General features: G+C 41.8%; 1 protein-coding gene across 3 annotated transcripts in view; it reads right to left on the reverse strand.

Annotated features, from left to right (window-relative positions):
* cnstb (consortin, connexin sorting protein b) overlaps positions 1–10,312 on the reverse strand; it is a 39,220-nt gene extending 28,908 nt beyond the window's left edge. The window contains exons 1-3 of one of the 3 annotated variants that reach the window (XM_063223607.1): positions 10,179–10,312; positions 5,035–5,220; positions 3,950–4,143 (exon numbers count right to left, since the gene is read on the reverse strand). In XM_063223607.1, the coding sequence (XP_063079677.1) occupies positions 3,950–4,143; positions 5,035–5,197 (357 nt within the window). In that variant the 5' untranslated portion in view covers positions 5,198–5,220; positions 10,179–10,312. Of the gene's footprint in view, positions 1–3,949; positions 4,144–5,034; positions 5,498–10,178 lie in introns of all 3 variants that reach the window. The other 2 variants (XM_063223610.1, XM_063223609.1) reach the window with 2 other exon arrangements.
* Positions 10,313–21,717: the final 11,405 nt, after the last annotated feature.

The raw sequence follows: 21,717 nt of genomic DNA on the forward strand, positions 1-21,717 counted from the left end.
TTGCACCTGTTTTGAAATAGGATCACTCTATTGCATATACATATGATACTGCATATTACATTATACTTTGCTAACGCTTTTATACAAAGTGACTTCAAGTTAAGTTTCTTCTTTTACTTGTGTGTGTTTGACCTTCTGACCTTAACATTCTAACCTTGACATACTCTGTGCCACACAGTGCTGTCTGAGGAAACCCAGACATTCATCATCTGGACAAGCAGGAGAGATATCGGAGGCCCATAGCACACTTTGGTTAATGGCTTCACAAATATATTGCCCTACAAAGGCAAAGTGCAGTAACTATGTCGACACTGAAGCTGAGAAACATGCCTTCAAAATCTTGCTATTAGGTTGGATATTGTTCCTGCAACTCAACCGTACTTTGACATAGCAATATTTCTAAGGCGGGGATAAAGGAGTTGTTATTAAGACCATTTTCGATCTAAATTCAATTTTGACAAAATATGCGGTTGCTACACAATGACAGCATAGTACACTTTGGTTATTGGCTTCACACCATGTCATAGCTGCATCAGGAGAAGTGTCAGGAAAGGAATACTCTTGCTGCAACACCATAGTAAGTTATAACAGAACCACAGCAATATATGATGGAACTAAATACATTATCTTATTTTTTTCTGCCCAGATGAAATATTGTTTTCTTCAACAGCACTTATTGTGATATTGTGATATTGTTTCTGCATTAGAGTGTTTCTACAGGGCTGTTCATCGTTAAAGTCAATGCCGGATATAGCCTGACATGCATGCTTCAGAGAACAAAAATCCTGTTGTTGTACCAACATCAGTGCTGCTGCCAATTAGGGAGCTATAACTTATCACCTAAACATTTATGATTTTGGGTAACGCTGTGGCTCGGTAGTCTAAGATGCTGTACTATTACACCAGGGACTAGGGTTCGATTCCGACCCAAGGTCATTTCCCAATCCTTCACAATCTCTCTCTCCTCACACATTTCCTTCTCTCCTCACTGTGCTGTAGGGAATAATTAAGGCTTAAAAAAGCTCAAAGAGTACAGATGCCAAACAAAAACAAACAGCTGATGAATTGCATTGAGCACTGCAGACAGGTCGGTTGCAGGGTTTCATCTTTCTGATCCTCTGGGATTTAGGCCTACACCTCTAATTAGCGAGAAAAAAAAAAAAAAGACAGGAAGAGGAGCTACATGATGAATTCACCCAGTTTTGGCAGACGTATGATAAGTATCGTATTTGTACCATAATTCTGTCCATTTTATACGATCAAAAAAACATGATATACGATCATTTCAGAGTTGTTATTCAGTTCATTTAGATGCCTTGAAACAACAATTTGGGTCTTATACGATGATTTCCTCCTAAAAAGCCACCAAGCAATCATTTTGAGGTTTTGATACGATAACCCAGCATTTTCCATCTGGCAACGCAATTCACCAGTGAAAGGTGGGGTTTCAGGTATGGTATCACTTTGGGGGAACTCCCCCAGGATTCTAAGGTTCTACATAGACTCCTATGAGCCTGCAGAACCCCCAACGTGATGTCATAATAGTACATATTCTTAAAATTGTTAACCTGCAACCCCACAGAGGGGTAGGCTATACTAAGAAGCTGCTTCAGGAGTAGACCAGGTAAAGATAAGCGGTAAATCACCTAATAGAAGAGCCAAGAGTTCAACCAGCTTCTAAGTATAGAACCCAGAACAGCCGAGGCATTTACATACTTGACGTCTGTATTACCCTGCAGGGTTTGTGTAAGATACATGGCAGTGTTGTGATCTGACAGCTGTTTTAAAAAACAACTTTCCCGCTAGATGAGGCATCCACGACTGGTAGGCCTTTTGTTCAAGATCTCGCACAAGAATACATCGTTAACCATGCAATTTTGGGGCACATTTGATACATTGTGGCATTTTACATGACTTTCTTCATAATTACTCTACAAAACACTTCACTTCACAACACCCCCTGAAGATGATAAACAGGCTAATTGGGATGCCATTGGGATAAACAAAGCAAAACAGAAACACTCTGATGAGAGAGAGAGAGAGAGAGAGAGAGAGAATGAGAGAGAAAGAAAGAAAGAAAGAAAGAAAGAAAGAAAGAAAGAAAGAAAGAAAGAAAGAAAGAAAGAAAGAAAGAAAGAAAGAAAGAAAGAAAGAAAGAAAGAAAGAAAGAAAACATGGTCATGATCCAAATTTATGATGACAAGCAAACTGAGAGAAAATCAGTCCCAGATTCACGAAAAATCATAATTTACCCTGGGAATAGAATGATAATATTTTCACTCAGTTTACTAAAATCGCAAGAATAAAATGAAGTTCTGCAGTTGTATGCTCTTAACATTATACACCACAGTTGTGTCATGCCACTAAATCGAATATCCCATGCCTTAAATGTAGTTCTCCAACATGTTCTTATTAACATAAAGCAATGTGTTCCAGATGTGTTTTGTTGTTGCATAATAAGGCGGAGAGCATGACCTTAAGAGTTTTGAAGTGAGTTCCTTGAGATTTATGTTAACCCTTCAAAACCTGTCCAGCCAGTCAAACTGCCATGGAGACATATAAAGATTGGTGAAAGCCTTTTAAAATCATACAATGCATGTTCCCATCGTAGGAAAACCTAGATGTGATAAATTACTACCTTAAATTATTTGAAAGGACTAGGTGTGTGTGCATACCACATAAAACTGTGTGGTGGGTACAAGCAACACAGTAAATTAATGAAATTAACTGCAGTTCTGTACATAGAAAGCAACATTTTGTCCTTGCATGTGTTCTACTACACCATTGAGACAAATCTGCCAAGATGCCCAATTAAATTCCATGCATGTTCACCATGTAGTTATTTAATATCATGGGAGCAAGAGAGAGATTGGATGAGAGATTGCCTCACCTAGAGAATAGAGTGACAGTGGCTAATTAAAGGATAATTTCAGCCAATATCAACATGCAGTTGTAATGCTCACACTACCCTGGACTTGTCAGTACCTGAGATAGGTAGCGCTCCTTCAGCCTTTTCTGAGATCCTGGTCATTGTAATGGGGGCAGGTGTTTGTTTACATTTCAAAAAAACATCTTGATTTATTCCCAAAAACATCCAAAAGGTTATGCAACATCAGCAGACAACTAGAAAACAGCAATACCTTTTGGGAAAATATTTTGAATAGGCCTATGTTAAGAATTGTTTTAAATGTAAACAAAAGCTGCCCCCAATAGAATAGCTCAGGAAAGGGCTGAGCCAAAAAAATGCAGCTTCACCGTGTACTGACAAGTCAGGGGTAGCGTGAGCAATACAACAGCATATTTTAATTGGCAGAGGAGCTCCTTTAACCCCTTAAGACATGGCATTATAAATTAGCTGTTACCAGAATGGCAATGACCAAGTCGTAATGTATTACTAAAGGCCCCGTGCACTGTCATAGTATTGTAGTACTACAGTAGTTAACTTTCAATGTCTATTACAGCGTGCCTCAGGAGGTACGGCGAGCATTAAGGGGCTACCTCACCTAGTGCAGAGAGAGAGGCAGGTGACTCACTCACCTGATGCAGAGAAGGACAGTGAAACATATGGACTCATCGACGTGGAAATTGAGAGTAAGGTGCTGTTTCCTCGTAGCAGGATATTTTTTTAGCTGGGTATTTTTTTCTTTTGTTTAGGTGTAAACTTGTGCAACTTGTGGATAAAAATAAACCCTTCATTGTAACAAATGCGTTTCAGCCCCCTTAACAGGATATTTTTTTCTCCAGCTTTTTATACCTGGATTTTAAATATCTGCTACGTGGAAACGGAAGGCCAAAACCAATGCAACCAGGAGAAAAAAATATCCACATATAAAAATATCCAGCTACGTGGAAACAGCACCTAAGACTCATTCTCACTCACCTGGTGTAGAGAATGCCAATAACTTAACTCAGGCAAAACAAGCTTGAATGAAGAGAGTTGTTTACTCACCTGGTGTAGAGACTGTGGAAGTAGTGTGGGATCATTGTGTTCCCCCAGTGATTGCAGGGAGGCCAGCAGAGCGCGGCTCGGGCCCGAGGGGCCAATGGAGTTGGAGGTGGAGGAGGAGGAGGAGGAGGAGGAAGAGGAGGAGGAGAGGGAGTAGGAGGAGAGGGAGGAGGAGAAGAGGGAGGAGGTGCAGCCATCTAAACAACAAGATGGGAAAAAATGCTCCACATGTCACACACTTCAGTCTACTGGGCTGATGAGCCTGTAAGCTTCACCTACCATGTCAGGCTCAGGCAGGTAGTAGAGGCAGAGGCACAGGAGAGGTACAGGTTGTAACTCAGTCTAATCGGGCGAATAGACCAGCCGCGATGCGATTGAAGCGACAGAGAATCGCCTCTGTGCAGCAAGAGTGATACAAGTGATTGAAGCGACTAGAGTATGTCTGCTGAAAGCAGAACGCAAGCATTCCAACATTCCCATTGGCTGTAGTTACTGACCTCTATACAGTCATTGGCTGACAGTCACCGTGTCATAGCTCATTTGCATAACATTCCCAGGAGTTCAACGACAAACTAACCCTCTCGTCGCGAGAATCACCTCTAGTCTCTAGAATCGCTTTTGTCGCGCAACTCAATACAAAGTCAATTACTTCCGTCGCTCGCCTCGCTCATGTCACGGCTGGTATTAGATAGATAGATAGATAGATAGATAGATAGATAGATAGATAGATAGATAGATAGATAGATAGATAGATAGATAGATAGATAGATAGATAGATAGATAGATAGTAAGGATAGACCGATATATATTTTTTAATACTTGATTGTTACACATTACTTGATTGTTAGAGTGGGTGTTTAAATGTTACAAGTTCTATCTCTATTTGATAATGTTAAAGGAATGTTTATTTTTAACTTGAGACCTGGAATATTTGTAATTTTTAATTGGGAGTCGAACCTGCAACCTTTGGGATACAAGTCTGACGCCCTAACCACTTACCCATGACTGCCCTATGCTTTCGGTAAAAGTGTTTTGTCTTCTGAATGTAATGCAAAGTAAAAAAAAAAAGAGAAACCTGAAAGACTTACTGCTTGTCTGCGTCTGGTGATGGTTGCAGGCGGACACCCAGTGCTGCTGCTTCTGATCCTGGATCAGCTCATTCTGGTTCTCGTCCGCGCCGGGCAACAGGTGTGTGGAGGGCATGGTGTCGTCAGCGTGTTCGGGCGATGGACACGTGGGCCTTGTCCCCATCCCTTCACCTCATCACATTCACACTGGGAGGGTGGTCAGACAGTGGAGGCCAGTCAACACTGAGACGAGGGAATACACACCCATATTCACCAGTGGTGTAGCCAGGCTACGAACGCCTAGTGACGCATCACCTTCGGCATTGCTTCTAGTCAGGCCAGGAGCAATACAAATATCGTTTCTGGGCTCCGGGAACTCCACCCACTTTGTCGGGAACCAATCACATTTGAGCTGCTCCAACGGCCCTGAGTAGAGGCGTGTTCAAGGCAGTGACGTGGTTTAAGCAGAGACGTTCTATTGGGACTAAAAAAATGTTTGGTATACACTTTGGCAGAGCCTTTTTCTGAACTCAACCAGTAGCAAACCAAGGGAGGCGGGTCAACCAATGGGAAACGATTGGGAAGCATTAATCGTTATGCACTTGGTCAGACCAAGTTTCGAACAGAGATTTGAAAGTCGATGATAATCAGGCTACCAGTGATGGACTCATCGGTTACCATCCAGTGCCACGGGGGCCACGGGGGCCACTGTGGCGCAGCGCACTGAGCCCCCTTCACAGGGCTTGCATGCCCATGGGTACCCTGTTCGAATCCAGCCTGGGTCATTTCTAGGACTGGGCGGTATTCCGTTAAAAAAACGTGATAACGGTTTTCACCTACACAAGGTTCACTTTTTGATGAGAGAAGGTTTTTTTTTTTTCAAAAAGAAAATCCAAAAAAGTGCTTCCAATAGAAATGGAGATTAATTAAAATTCAGTATTTTATAAATTTTTAAATTTAATTTCAGCCTTTTCTTCAGAAACATTCAGATGCAGGGGAAAATCGCCACTGATGAAAATAAATCGTGCAGAGAACCGTGATTTTTTTCCAGAACCGCCCAGCCCTAGTAATTTCCCAACCAAACCCCATATCTCTCTCCCACTGGCTTCCTGTCTCCATTTCCGACTGCCCTACGTAAATGAAGTCTAAAAATGCAAAAACAAAACAAAACAGTGACCTGGTTTGACCTCTTCAATTCAACCAGGAGATCATTCAACCAGCCAATCACCTGCTGAATTGGACAGGTAAAACCAGGTCATTTGGAATATGTGAAAATAAATTGTAACTAATGAATCCGTTATGCCCATCACCACTAGCCTGTTCAAGACCAACCTGACTGAACCACCTGTGTAGGGCTAGTCCTACCTTCAGATTTGAGATCTTTGAGGCTTGAGATATCTAGCAGCAATGAAAAATATAGTCTTGCATCAGTTATCAAACTTAACTATTTCGTATTGTAACGCCATCAGATTGGATAATCTCTGACATACATCTCAGTGTGTGTGTTGTGTGTGTGTGTGTGCGTGCGCGCGTGTGCGTGTGTGTTTCTGGAAGGAATCCGCAGACAACTAAGGAAGTAATTTGCAAGTCGTGCATTTAACCTTTCAGCTGCAAACTTGCAACAAGAGATTGGATGAATAGATACGACATGACTGATGCTCTTCTTCTGATGAACACACCTGTGTAAGAAGGACCTCACCTGCATCCCTAGGGGGGATGCCTTAAGGGTGTGCAGAAAACCTGTCAAATTCCTACCTCGTCAAGACACCAACACACACACACACACACACATACACACACACACACACACACGCACACACGCACGCACGCACGCACGCACACACACACACACACACACACACCATATATGTGAACATTAGCAGAAGTGTCCGTAAACAAAGGTCCTTAATGTTCGGCTTATATTATTCATGGGGGAACTCTTGTCTTTCACTTAGCCTAAGTGCTTTTACGCGCGTGTGTGTGTGTGTGTGTGTGTGTGTGTGTGTGTGTGTGTGTGTGTGTGTGTGTGTGTGTGTGTGTGTGTGTGTGTATGTGTGTGTATGTATGTGTGTGTGTGTGTGTGTGTGTGTGTGTGTGTGCGTGCACGCATGCGTGTGTGATAATATCCAAGGAGGTAACCTGAGATGTACAAGAGACAGCAAAGAGGAGCCTTTGGGAGAACCACATCCTACTCTCAAGGTGGGAACAGGGGCAATGGGGACGTACCGTACACACACTATCGGGCCCTATGTCCCAATGCTATCACTTCCACAAACCGGCCTATGGTGCATTTTTGGCATAGCCTAAATAAATGAAGCGAAGGACAGTACTCTTCAGATTTCTTCTTTGTTTATTCGTGGGCGAATAAACAAAGAAGAAATCTAAAGAGTACTGTCCTTCGCTTCATTTATTCATTCAAGTTTTTGTGGGATTCAGCACCCAGTTAAGAATTGTTCAGTAGCCTATTTAGGCGATAGTGTGAGCGCGTCTTCTCCACATTTTTGGCATAAACCATCTCCTCACCCCCCATCCTCATACCACAATTATGATGGGCTCAGTCCACTGTATATTTTGCCCCTAACCGCACAAATACACCTAGCGCGACAAGAGCGAGGCGAGCGACGGAAGTAATTGACTTTGTATTGAGTCGCGCAACAAAAGCGATTCTGGAGAGTCTAGAGGCGATTCGCACGCCGAGAGCGACAGTTTGAAGTTCAAATCCTTTCAACTTTCTATGACGCGGTTCGGCGACCAGCCGCGACAGTCAATGACTGTATACAGGTCAGTGACCACAGCCAATGGGAATGTTTGAATGCTTTGCCTTCTGCTTGTAACGGACATACTGTAGTCGCTTCAGTCGCTCGTATCGCTCTTGCTGCACAGAAGCGATTCTCTGTCGCTTCAATCGCGTCGCGCTAGGTGTATTTGTGCGGTAACAACACTTGCTTTTGTGGGTTCATGTGAAAGTGTACTGTGTCCCAATACCAATAAAACTTTTGTGAGCGAGCAAGGGGAAAAGCTGAAAATCCTTTCAAACCCTTGAGGGCGGGATCCCCACTTTAGACAGGAGGGAATGTACTGTATAGGCTATGTATACCCCAATATTAATGTATTGATTTCCCTTGACATAGATATTGATGTGTGTGTTTGAAAAACATCACATGTGTGTCTCACATTTCTCACAGCTGGCCATTCTCCAAAAAACAACATGAGGGGACTTGTTCAAAGGTGTTGTGTCTGCACTGCATCCATTAATCCAAACTAGTTCTTCAGCTTCTCGTCTAATCCAAATGGCCGTTAAGGAGGGCTGTGTTTATTTGGCACATTCTTAAGCCTTTAAAAAAAGGTCAATGCAAGATTCACGTCAGTGTTAAGCAGTCTAGCTCAGTGTTTGTCAGCCTTACTTCAAGTCCCTGCACCCTTTTAAATGAAATAAAAAAAATCTAAAGGCAACCCCAGAGCAACCAATAAAATGCATGTAGCATACACACACACGGACACAGAGACATAGAGACACACACACACCCACACACACACACACACACACACACACACACACACACACACACACACACACACACACATACACACGCAGTAGCTTCGGAATTAGAATAAATATGTGGCCTCAATCAGGGCTAGTCTGGGACCACAAATCAGCCCAGTCCTTTTTGGCATAGAGCAGCCCCTCACCCCCACCCCCACATTTATTATGATGGGCTCAGTTCACTGTCTATTAAGTAGGGGTCGACCGATACAGGTTTTTTAATGGCTGATGCGATACCGATTTTTTTTTCATCACCCCTGGCCGATACCCGATATTCGATACCCAATATTTGGGGCCGATATGAGTTTAAAAAAAAGATTTAAAAATGACAAATATTCCAGGTCTCAAGTTAAAAATAAACATTCCTTTAACATTATCAAATTGAGGTAGAACTTGTAACATTTAAACACCCACTCTAACAATCAAGTAATGTCTAACAATCAAGTAATAAAAAAATAAAATGTCTTGGTGCTTTTAAAAAAAAAAACAGAATGACATAAAACATATATATATTGTGTATCGGCCAAAACCACACGTGTATCGGTCGATACGATACACTTAAAAAATGCAAATATCGGCCCGATTCCGATACCAATACATATATCGGTCTATTCTTACTATTAAGGATGCATCAATGCCTGTGTCTAAGGGAATATTTGAAACAAACAAAAGCATCGGCCCCTGATGACTGTCGGCCCACCAGGGAAATGCCCTGTGCGGCAAATTACCAGTCTAGCCCTGGTATCAATTTACTATAGGCATTGATTTCATTTTATTTACATTTCATATCAGTCATGTTTCTCTGACACCCCTGTGGAGTTCTCAAAGTCTCACGGCACCCCGGCTGAGAAACACTGGTCTAGCTTGTTAGTCAGAGTGCCTTATGGACCATGCAAAACACACAATTGCCTAGTAGGCCCTATTGCCATAGACCCTCTGCCTTGCATTACCACATAGCATCTAACTTTCCTAGGACGCCTGTCTGGTTCATATCATAACTTCCACACTTTTCAGTGTCCTGAAATGTAAGTGTAAACACTTAAGTGTAAACATTTCCTTAGGGGCAGCTTTCAGCTTTTCATTATTTGTGTGTCCAAATTATGGCACAACTTTTTGTTTAACCAATAGGGTCTACTACATTCACTCCCTAAAAATGACAGTAATAATACAGTAATATAACAATAAAACTGCAGTACAAACAATTCCCCCATAAGGATTAAACACATTTTCCTCATTCGCCTCAGTTCACCCCAAAAAGTTTCTGTACCCTTAAAAACAAATTCTAGGGGACCTGGCACAGCGTGCAAACTCTAGGTGTTGGTTCGAATCCAAATGTCATCATGAATGTACGATCCTCGTATAGAACATCTCTGCGTTCCGTGCTGGATACATTCCATCTCAAACCCAACGCGGAACCCAACTTCATCTTACGCGCTTGAGGTTTCACGCACTGTCTTTGCACGCTTCGAAATCTGCCCTCTGGCCAGATCAACTAAAAGTTATGCACAGCCAACTCTTTCAAATACAAGTTCAACATGTCTATTTCGTTAAACTGTCCCAGATTCAAACACTGCCTCTACAGAACAATGTTGGAAACATCTGTAAAGTTTATCATACTCACAGAACATGTAACCACTCTCCTTTCTGTCTGCGTTGTCTCCCAAGTTAAAGAGGACCAATTCTTTGGTCTTTAAAGTGTTTCGAAGTGCTGGTAATCCCGTGGTCAGTGAAATGGAGTTACAGTTACCTCTGAAAACCGATCTGAAGTCATAGCCTACCCAAGCCCTTTTTTCCTCCAGCTGCATTTAGACTCCGACAATAGCGTCCTGACCAGCACTGCCTCGTTTGTTTTTGGCGCCATCTGGTGTAGGAGCTTCACTAGCCATATGGAGTAGGCAAATAGCCAAAATAAGGAGGGGGCAAATCCCACAAGGTTTGGGTCTCCCAAGGCTGCAAGGCCGAAACAAAGCTGTGCTTAAAACTATAATGTAGCTTTTATTAGCTGTATTGGAACATCTGAAACAAGACATCTGAATTCACCAATGTTGCACTGAAGGTCATTAGGCCAACTGCAAGGACTGCAATGACTTTGGAGGTCTGTGTTTTGTAATGCACTTCGTCAACATCTGCACAGCAAGCTGAAGTGATTCGTCTTCCTCTAAATAACTGAGCAGCAGTTGATGGCATTTCAACTGTACATTTACAGTACCACAGAAGGTCTATGTGCACTTGTCATGTGAGCATGTACAAAGTCCTACTCTGTTGAAAAGCAAGGAAGGGACAAGGTCATATATGGAGTTTGGAATCTACTGGTAAAATAATAATAATAATAATGTAAAACAAAAACCAATACACTGAATGATTTAAAAAGAAATGTTCTTTTATTGATATGGATGCATAAACAAGAGCTACACAAACTGATCTGGAAAGAATGTTTGTTCACAGGATCAAGTGCAGCCACCTCGCTTAACCAAAAGGCTGTAAACCTCTTTTTGTTTCACAACTTCAATCTAGAACAGTGTTTCTCAAACTTTTTCAGACTAAGGACCACTTAGTCCCCCCCAAAAATGTTCAAGGACCACCTGTTAACTGAATTGACAGTAGACGGGTGCTAATTAGACACTGCTAATTTCGATGCAGATCACATACTTTTTATTCACATTTACAGTCTTATTGTGGTGAAAATGAGACTTCAGCTATAGCTTTGCAATACTGTTACAAATATAGCCTACTGCTAGCTTGTCTTGGAAAAATAGAAATCCCCTCGTGGACCACCTGATCTCTGACATGAACCTCTAGTGGTCCCCGGACCACACTTTGAGAATCACTGATCAAGAACATTCCCAAATGAAACACATTTTCCCTCCTCACAGCCGAGTACATTACTGCTCTACTCATCCAAAGGCAGGGCATAGGCAGTCTCGGCGGCCACCTAGGGCAGTGTTTCTCAACCTCTTTTAAGGCAAGGCACCCTTTCAATTCATGATAAATTTCAAGGCACCCCAAACCAACAAGCCGTAACATGGCATCACATCTGATACCACACAAGCTTAGGAAAATGATTTTGAATGGCCACTCAGTACATATACATGATAGGCCTACTAGATCAGCCGTGCTCAGTAAGATGTACACTATGTTTACAGATGTCAATGTCAAATTCCACAAAAATAGAAGATTGGTGCTCGCCTATAGGGAACCAAATTGACTAGAACCGGCCCTGTCCAAAGGAACTGAGGGCGCTTGTTTAGAACAAACATACAAACGAGGAGGAAAAGCAGCCTTACATGATGTGCGCCAGGCCCTGCCAGGCGCGCCCTTCGCTTCAGGTCTGGATAATACGTGGATAATAAATGCATCTGAATATTCAGGAACTGGAGCAGAAACATCCGGATGGATCGTCTGGCTGAGGAGGAGGATGACTAGAGAGTCACTGTGGGTCGCTGCCAGGGCTGGACTGAGGGAAGAAATAGGGCCTGGGCACTTTGGTCTTAAAGGGGCCCCTCATAATTAGCAGCGCAGAACTGACTCACCAGGGGGCCCTGCTAGCCTGGTCCTGACCATCCCATAATACTACCATTTCATTTTGTATTTATGGTCTGGCATTTGTTTGCTCTGAAGCGATTGTAGGAAGCAGGAAGTTTGCACTCAGTTATGGTTTGAAATTATTGGACACCTCTCACCCAATCGCTGGCAGTTACTCAACAACAACATAGCGCAGACCAATGGCTCTGGCGCAGATGTGTACGTCATTGTCACGAGCGTCCTCCCCGTTTTGCCCCCACGTGGGGGGCGTATTCGCTTATTGGCTTTTTTCTGGGGGGGCGTTGCGATCAAAATTCTACTGCTCCAGGCACTCCACAGAGAAGCACGGCCAGACTACCGTAGTGGAGCCAATCCTTTGCCGGAAGTACGTAGGATGGCTCGCGAGGCTAGGGCCCTGCAGCCTTGTGGACCCCTATTTTCAGAAATGTTTTCAAAAAATTACATTTCTGAAAATAGGGGCCCACGAGGGTGCAGGGCCCATCGGGAAATGCCCGGTATGCCAGATGGCCAGTCCAGCCCTGGTCACTGATGCTGCCTGTGCTGTGTGTCACCCATGGATGGAGAACAACTGCAGGCATTGCATTGCATTGGCAGAGACTAAGTCATGAAACCATAATGGGCAGTGCTGCCAGATGTGTCTGATCATATCCCGCCCAAAAAGTTCTCAAAAACCGGCAAAATGCGCTAAATTCTGCCCAATTTCAACAAATTGCATAGATTTCTATGGGCATAAAACAGCAGAAAAAAAAAACGCCAAAAGGCCAATTTTTCCCGTTCTTACCCGCAGACGGCCATCCCAAGCAGCCCAATTGGATGGGCAACCGACCAATCTGGCAACACTGATAATGGGCTATCTGTTGGTTTTTGTTGTTGTTGTTGTTATTATTCCCCAAGCGTAGTACTGTAGGTGTGTGCACTCTTTCTGACCTCTTCCTCGGATGACTGCCCTTTTTTTTAGTTGAATACTCTATGTGTGGAGATGCCAGGCTGAATGTTGGCACACTGTGGTTGCCAACCGTCCTTTGAATTATGGAATCATCATGTATTTAGGATCAAAAGTAGGCATACGGTTCTGTATTGAGCTGAAATGGGACGTAATTTGGTTAAAATGCAGAAAATTGTATCTAAGAAATGCAACAATTTTTGGGGGACAACCCTCAGACCCTCGCGTGAATGACGTGTCCCTTATTTTTTCCCCAGAGAGTTGGCAACCCTTGTTAAAGGGACACTGTGTGAGATTTTTTGTTGTTAATGTCCAGAATTCATGCTACCCATTCACTAATGTTACCTTTTTCATGAATACTTACCACCAGCATCAAATTCTAAGTATTCATTATGACTGGGAAAATTACACTTTTCATACATGAAAAGGGGGATCTTCTCCATGGTCCGCCATTTTGAATTTCCAAAAATAGCCATTTTTAGCTGCAAAAATGACTGTACTTGGACCATACTAGAAAATATTTGTTTATTACTTACTAAACTTTCATGTAAATATCAAATTTGGCAATAGGCAGCCCAGTTTCAATGAGCAGCATAGTTGCAGTACCTTTCTTGACCATTTCCTGCACAGCGCACCTTTACAGTTTTTCTCGATTGGTTTGGCTAATTTCTCGAAACTGAGATGACATTCTCAAAACAACACGGACAAATCCCCAAACCAACTTGCAATTTCCCAAAACAGAATGGCATTTTTCATTGCTTTCATCAGATATCAAATGCTTTGTACATGTCTCAAATGTTTAGTACATCTCTGCAGATGGATATGTACAAATACCCTTCAGTTGACACATTCAGCATAGATTCAGCACATTTTCCAAATAAATTGACCTTGTCTAAACGAATGACACAATTCTCAGTCTAATGGTTGCCCTCTCCAAAACACGTCAGCATTATTTCATTGTGTAAGTCATCATATGCAAAGTGGTCTACGCAATTCCCAAAACAGTCAAGGACATCATATTTTAAGAATTTCATTACATAGTAAATGTTCAACAGGTCAGATGGTATTGTAACTTTACTAGTTAGTAGAAAATAATTTTACAACCGTGTATACTACAGTTTCCTCTGTTATTTGGCTAATTTCATGACATTTTTTCAAACGACATTCTGTTTTGAACAATTGCTAGTTGCTTTGGCATTTGTCCATGTTATTTTGTGAATGTTATCTCTGTTTTGAGAAATGAGCCAAACCCATGAGAAACCTGTGATATATGGGCATTACTTTCTGTATATGAATTCACAGTAAAGAAAGTTACTGATAAATGTCCTTGGTAAATTATCTGTGTTGTCAAACTTCAATGGTTTCACTCACTTTTTCATTTTTATACATAGTCGAAATCTGTTAGCTGAACGTAGATAAAACACTTAACCATTTTGACTGGCAGTGCTTACACAATGGCAAAGGGACAATTTATTTTGGGGGTACTGATGATATATGTGGGGAAGAAATTTAGTTTTGACACATGGGTAAACTGTTTTTGGGGTGATATGAGCGAGTGATGAGAATCCATGTAGTTATGCTGAACCATCCAGTTTATTTTGACAGAAGGACTAAATGAATGCAAATGAGCCAAAGCAATTGAGAAGGATCTATGCCATTTTGATGGTACTGACTATTTATATGTGAGATGGTTTAGTGCTGATGCAAGAATGAGGTGTTTTGGGAGGTATATGACATTTTGCTAGTTATCTGAACTGTTGTGCAGAAGTGTAAGAATGTTTGGCCAAATGACCCAATGGTTATAGGAATGTCATCTCAGTTTCAAGAAATGAGCCAAACCAATCGAGAAAAACTGTAATTCAACACTTACAGAACCAATTTAACCCATTTAACCCTGTAGCGACAAAGGTGCTGCATTCAGGCTCTTGAGATTTTTTTAAATTAAAAATGTGGGTATGTTAGAGCTGAATGGACACATTCTAATGCAAGATGAGGGTCCTAACCATTGAATGCAACTTACTGTATTTCATGTTTTATGTGCTTCGGAGGCTGATCAAATTTAAGGTTTTATAGGCTGAGAAGGCATTCAGCAGGTGTTTTTTGCAGGTGCCTTAGGCTTAAATGGGTTAACTGTTGAATTAACAAGTGTTAAGAGTTGAATTAACACAGATTTTTTTTCTGTGTAATTCTCAGTCTACAATAAACCTAATCTCTCCACGCACCAGCCCTTATAATCCTTATGTACAGACACTTCTCAGTAGGACCTGAATGTTCTCGCTCAAACAATGTACGTAGATCAACATCTCACACATTAAAATTTGATTCAAATAGGCCACCATCCTACACATTGTAGAGAAATAGGGCCCGGACACTTTTGGCTTAAAGGGGCCCCTCATAATTAGCGACGCAGAACTGACTCACCGTTAGGCCTCACACACATTTTTTTTTTTACATTTCTGAAAATAGGGGCCCACGAGGGTGCAGGGAAATGCCCGCTATGCCCATTGAGAGTAAATAGAATGGAGGCCAAAATTCTATTTCATTGTTGAAGCCAAGTTGGAGCCAAGGTTGGACCCAAAAAGACCAAAAAATGGCCAAATCCCATTCATTCCTATGAGAGACATAAAACCCTGTATCTCCCTTAAATGCCACTCCAGGGGGATCATTTTTCGCTCAACTAGTAGGTCCCCTTGCTCTCCAACTTACCAGGGTGGTGATTTTTTGTGGTGATGTTTTATTTTAGAGAGATATTAACAGTTAAATTGACCAATGAGCATCAGAACATGGTTTGATTGACCGTTAGAAGTCTTGTTGTTGTCCAATCAGCACCTGCGTTTGGCGTTGCTAAGGTGGAATGTAAGTTGGAATGTTCCCAAATCTGGCTTCAAAGCGTTGAATGGCAAATAGCGTTGATTTGGCGTCCATTCTATTTACTGTCAATGGCTATGCCAGATGGCCAGTCCAGCCCTGAGCATTAAACATTTAGAGGGTTGATTACATCTTCCAGTGCACTCTCTGAGTGTTGCTTTAACACTGTCCTTTTGAGTAGCAGAGTGCCTTGGGACCTTCCCTTTGTTTGATGTACCCTCCCTGCCCTCCTCCCTCGAAGAGCCCCTGCAGTACACATTGTGGGCACATCCGAAAGTCTGCTGCTGTCCTATGTAGAAGGCAAAAAATTAGGGAGTGCCTACGAAGTAAATCCGAATACCCTCGTACTGTAAGCTTTCAACCTGGAGGAGAACAGTACCCTGGCAGATGCTCCCCCATCTCTCTCCCCCATCAACATCTCATAGAGCAGGGGTTCTCCAACCTTACCATGGCGAGCTCCCCTGTTTACTGCCATATTCCAGGCAAGGTCCCCTTTCTAGGGCTGTGCAATATACACACACACACACACACACAGACACACGAACACACACACAAGACGCACACCGCACCTTCTACCTGCACTAAACACATACACACACATACACACACACACACACACACACACACACACACACACACACACACACACACTGCTGCTGGTGTACTTGACAGACCTTTTTAATATTTATTTTTCTTCAAAATGCTACTATTACCATGTCAGAACGCTATAAAGGACTTTTTTTAGGAAAAGCACAAAAGCACAACAAATACCTCTTAATGTATGTCCTCTACAAGTCTTCTGTTGTCCAGTCTTGCACTTTAAATGTCTGTATGAGCACTGTCTATGTCCATACTGTCTTAAGTCCATGTATAAGTACTGTCTATGTCTATACTGTCTATGTCCTTACCTAGATTAGTCTATGTCTGTATGGGAAAGCAAGAAATGTAATTTCAAATTCTTTGTATGACCAGTGCATGTAAAGAAATTGACAATAAAACCTACTTGACTTGACTTGACTTGATATTAAATTTATATTGTGATATCAATATTGCTGTCAAACAAGATCAAATTTCATAGTATCGAATTGAAACAATATTTTTGTCATTTGTATACTGCAAAAAGGTAACGTTACACTAATAAACGAGCTATACATTCCCCTCCACTTGAGCCATTGCGAGCACAGAGCAGACCTGCTACCCGATATTCATGCAGAACACCACTGGGTGTTTGGCCCTCTATGGCCCTCCCCTCATACTGCTGAAGGGAGGGGAGATTGTGAAGAGTCTAAAATATTGTGATATGATATCAATGTTGACTGAAATAATCTTGATATTGATATTTCTCATAATCGAGCAGCCCGACCCCTTTCATGATGACACAATAGTAGTAATGTTCAGAGATGTAATAGATCATTATAATGCAGTTCTTAACTATTGGGGATGTTGTTAAGTTTTGGCTTATTTTGGTGTACAATCAATTTATTGAAATATTTATTTTGTTATGCTATGCCTTTCCTGCCAACTTGCCGCGGCGCCCCTAGCACCCCCTTGCCTGAGAGAGTGAAACATGGTTTATACTCCTCTCCACTAGTTTATAGACATGTTGTGTGTCAGCATACTTCTCATGCATACTATCAAATGCATGGATATTTTTGATATAAGATTCTGATGGCGTAATAACTTATTGGGTCACAGCGTAATGACCATGGAAAATGGTAGGTCCCAAGACTATTCCAGTTAAAGGTGCACTGTGCAATATTATTATCTCCAGAGTTCATGCTGCTCACTCATAAAAGTTACCTTTTTCACGAATACTTACCACCTCCATCAAATTCTAAGTGTTCATTTTGACAGGGAAATTTGCACTTTTCATACATGAAAAGGTGGATCTTCTCCATTGACCGTCATTTAGAATTTCCGGAAATTTACATTTTTAGCTGCAAAACTTACTATACTTTGGTCATTCTAGAAAATATTAGTTTAGTATTTAGTAAATATTCATGAAAAGATCAAATTTGGCAATAGGAAGCACAGTTCAAAGAGAAGCATATTTGCAATACCTACTCTGGCCACCATCTAACACAGTGCACCTTTAAAGGACAAGTCCAGGGTAGTGTGAGCATTACAACTGCATGTTGAAATTGACTGAAGATATTCTTTAAGAACCACTGGTTTACAGTATCAAGTTTAGCTCAGTAGGACATCAGTGGGAGGGATGAACTACGACACACTGCTCAAATCTTGCAATCGTGTTTTTTTTTATTGTGCAAACAAATGACTAACTGTACTGCAACACACTGACTATGTTAAGTCAATTTATTTTCATAGAAAATTGAAAAAAAGGGAAACAACAACAGAAGCTGCACCAAAGTGCTTTAAAGTAAACATGACAGTGTGTGTGTGTGTGTGTGTGTGTGTGTGTGTGTGTGTGTGTGTGTGTGTGTGTGTGTGTGTGTGTGTGTGTGTGTGTGTGTGTGTGTGCGCGCATATGCGCATGCCCACACACACACACACACACACACACACACACGTGTGTCTGAGAATGATTTTAGGTTCAATGATTTTTAAAAGACGACTGCAGGACTGATCATCCCATCCCATCCTAGTTTCATCTCCTAGTAAGACCGGACAGACACCTCAGCCTGACACACGAGAGAGACTCCAGATTACATTATATCTCTGATGATTTTTTAAGTGCACTGTAATCATATCACGATGTGGAACGCACACAGTAAATTGTGCCGTGTTCCTTTAACCCTCAAGAGTCACACAGAGCATACTCTCCCAGTATTGAATTGACACTGCATTTTTTACTGTGCGGCTGAACGGTTTGTGGCTTCTGTGTGTGGACTCAGTCTGAACAAACAGTAATTTAACCATGAAACGGTTACACGGTAAAAAAAAAAAAAAAAGACAAACGTGTTATACAAACAAACAAAAAAAAGACAAACGTGTTATACAAACGTGTTATTCAACAGGTAGAGAGTATTCTGGGACCAAATGAACTCTGTAAGATGTTAAAGGTGCACTGTGTATGATTTTTGGTTGTTTATTTCCAGAATTCATGCTATCCATTCACTAATGTTACCTTTTTCATAAATTCTTACCACCACCATCAAATTCTAAGTATTCATTATGACTGGGAAAATTGCACTTTTCATACATGAAAAGGGGGATCTTCTCCATGGTTCGCCATTATGAATTTCCAAAAATAGACATTTTTAGCTGCAAAAATGACTGTACTTGGGCCATACTATAAAATATTAGTTTGTTCCTTAGTAAACTTTCATGAAAAGATCAAATTTGACAATAGGCAACCCAGTGTCAATGAGCAGCATAGTTGCAGTACCTTTTTTGACCATTTCCTGCACAGTGCACCTTTAAATCAACTCCCCACGTGTTGAATGAACACTGCAAAATGTACTGGGTAGACACATTACCTGTTTCTGTTACTACAGTATTTACAGATGTGTCTGAATGACAAAACATATTCCAAACAAAGTCAAACTCACAGGACAAATTACATTCATTTAGACAACATGGATCATGATGTGTCACTATACAAACAAGTGAAAACTTCTACATCAATTTAAAACAAATGTCACCAGTTGGTTTTAATCCCCCAAAAAAGAAAATAAATATGTAGTATATACACGTTGTAATGTTTATTACCATATTTATGCATAGTACAGAAGTAAGAATACGTTTTAACGTGCCACTCAAATCAAGTGGCACGACATAGAAACAAAAGACACGCCCCTGCCCGCATTCTGTGGACCGAAAACAGCAGATTTATTGTCTCAAATAAGTTATAGCCTTCCTCTTGCACACCACACATTAAACATGTAGTGTTAATCAGAGAGTACTCTGGGACCAAATGGACTCTAGACAATGTTGAATCAACTCTCTAAGTGTTGACTAAACACTGTATGTTATACTGTGTAGCCCAGTGCTGTGTGTTGTTTACTGTCATCAAGGTGCAGCTCCCAGCAGAGTCATCACAGTGAGTTGTTGGGAACGTTATTATATTTCTATGGTATATGGGGAGCCCAAAGAAAATAGCATGCTTGTCAGTGACGGAACAATTGTCCACAGGGCCCCAGGGCAAGACACTTGTAGGGCCCTCCATACGGCTTGCTACGGTCAGAATAGGGCCCTCAAGACCAATACGGGAGGGCCCTGGGCCCCGGGGCAAATGCCCTGCTTGCCCTCCCTATAGCTCCACCCCTGATGCTTGTTACTCTGAGTAAAAGCAGAGACCTTGCCGTATCTGTCTGTTCAGATGAAACCCTATCATGTTGGCGTATTACTGCAGCATGTTTGAGGAGCACATATAGTACTAAACTCCCCAAGGCTGTTTTTTCGTTCTGAAACCATTTGTTCTCTACAAATCTCTCTGTTAATAATAAATAAATAACTTATATCTCCAGGACTCAATAAATATGGCTTGAGGGAAGCAAAATGGGTCATACTGGGATACTGCCATACTGGGATCAAATAGTTCCCTTTTTTACACTCTCAGTTTGATACAAAAGGTAACCACGGCAGCATTATGAATGCCATGACATATGGACCCAGTGTTGCCAGATGGAAAATGCTGAATTATCGCACCCAAACCTCAAAATTATAGTTTTTGGGGGGCTTTTTGAGAGGAAATTATCGTACAAGACCCAAATTGTTGTTTCAAGGCATCTCAATGAACTGAATGACCACTGAAATTATCGTACATCATGTTTTTTTTGATCGTACAGAGGACAAAATGAACAAAATTATGGTACAAATACAATAAATACCGTACATCTGGCAACACTGTATGGACCAGCACCAGAAGAGTAAGGTTTTCATTTTTCCAAAGTTAGTTACGTATATCCAAGTGGCATTGAAGTCAACGTTAACTCATCACTCACATCCAGGTGTGATGAAGCAGACCTTGTGTAACTGAGGTCTTTCTTCCTGTGCAGTTCTTGACCCAGCATCACATCCAGTGTTGGAATGGCCATCTGGCATAGTGGGCATTTCCTGGTGGGTCCCGCACCCTTGGGGGCCCCTATTTCCAGAATTTTTTTTTTTTTTTTTAAATTACATCTTTTTTTTCTTTTTTTTACATTTCTGAAAATAGGAGCCTAAGAGGGTGCAGGGCCCACCGGTGAGTCCGTTCTGTGCCGCTAATTATGAGGTGCCCGGGCCCTATTTCTCCCCCAGTCCAGCCCTGCTCACATCTCACAGCAATGTCACAGCAACATGGTAGGCAGATGTGATATCAATTACTCAATCAGTCAGTATAGAGATGGAATGTTCTGGATGTAGTGTGTGTGTGTGTGTGTGTGTGTGTGTGTGTGTGTGTGTGTGTGTGTGTGTGTGTGTGTGTGTGTGTGTGTGTGTGTGTAAGAAGAGACGGTCCACACTGAGGATTGGAAAGCTGCCCTCCATCACTCTTGAGTTGAACAAAAGTCAAAATCTCACACGAAAGGGTGGCGCGGTAGCTCAATGGGATAAGACGGCAAACCGTTTTATCAGGGACACCAATTCGATTGTGATCCAATGATTCGCATACAAATCCCCCCCCCCCCCTCCCCACTCATTTCATGGCAAACTTTCTCACTGTCCTGTCCAAATAGAGACACCAAAAACAGTTCAAAATGTCACTTTTGCACACCTCTGTGGTTGGACAGGTGCGTAGGATATTTTCCCAGTGCTCATTCAAGTGCAAAGAAATTCTACCTGAAGAAGGTCGGATGACCGAAAAAATTTTGTAGGTGGAATGCACAGTGTGCGGGATTTCTTCACACCAAAATGGAGGCGTAAA

This window comes from Engraulis encrasicolus, chromosome 18 (genome assembly GCF_034702125.1).
Source record: "Engraulis encrasicolus isolate BLACKSEA-1 chromosome 18, IST_EnEncr_1.0, whole genome shotgun sequence".
Taxonomy (NCBI): domain Eukaryota; kingdom Metazoa; phylum Chordata; class Actinopteri; order Clupeiformes; family Engraulidae; genus Engraulis; species Engraulis encrasicolus.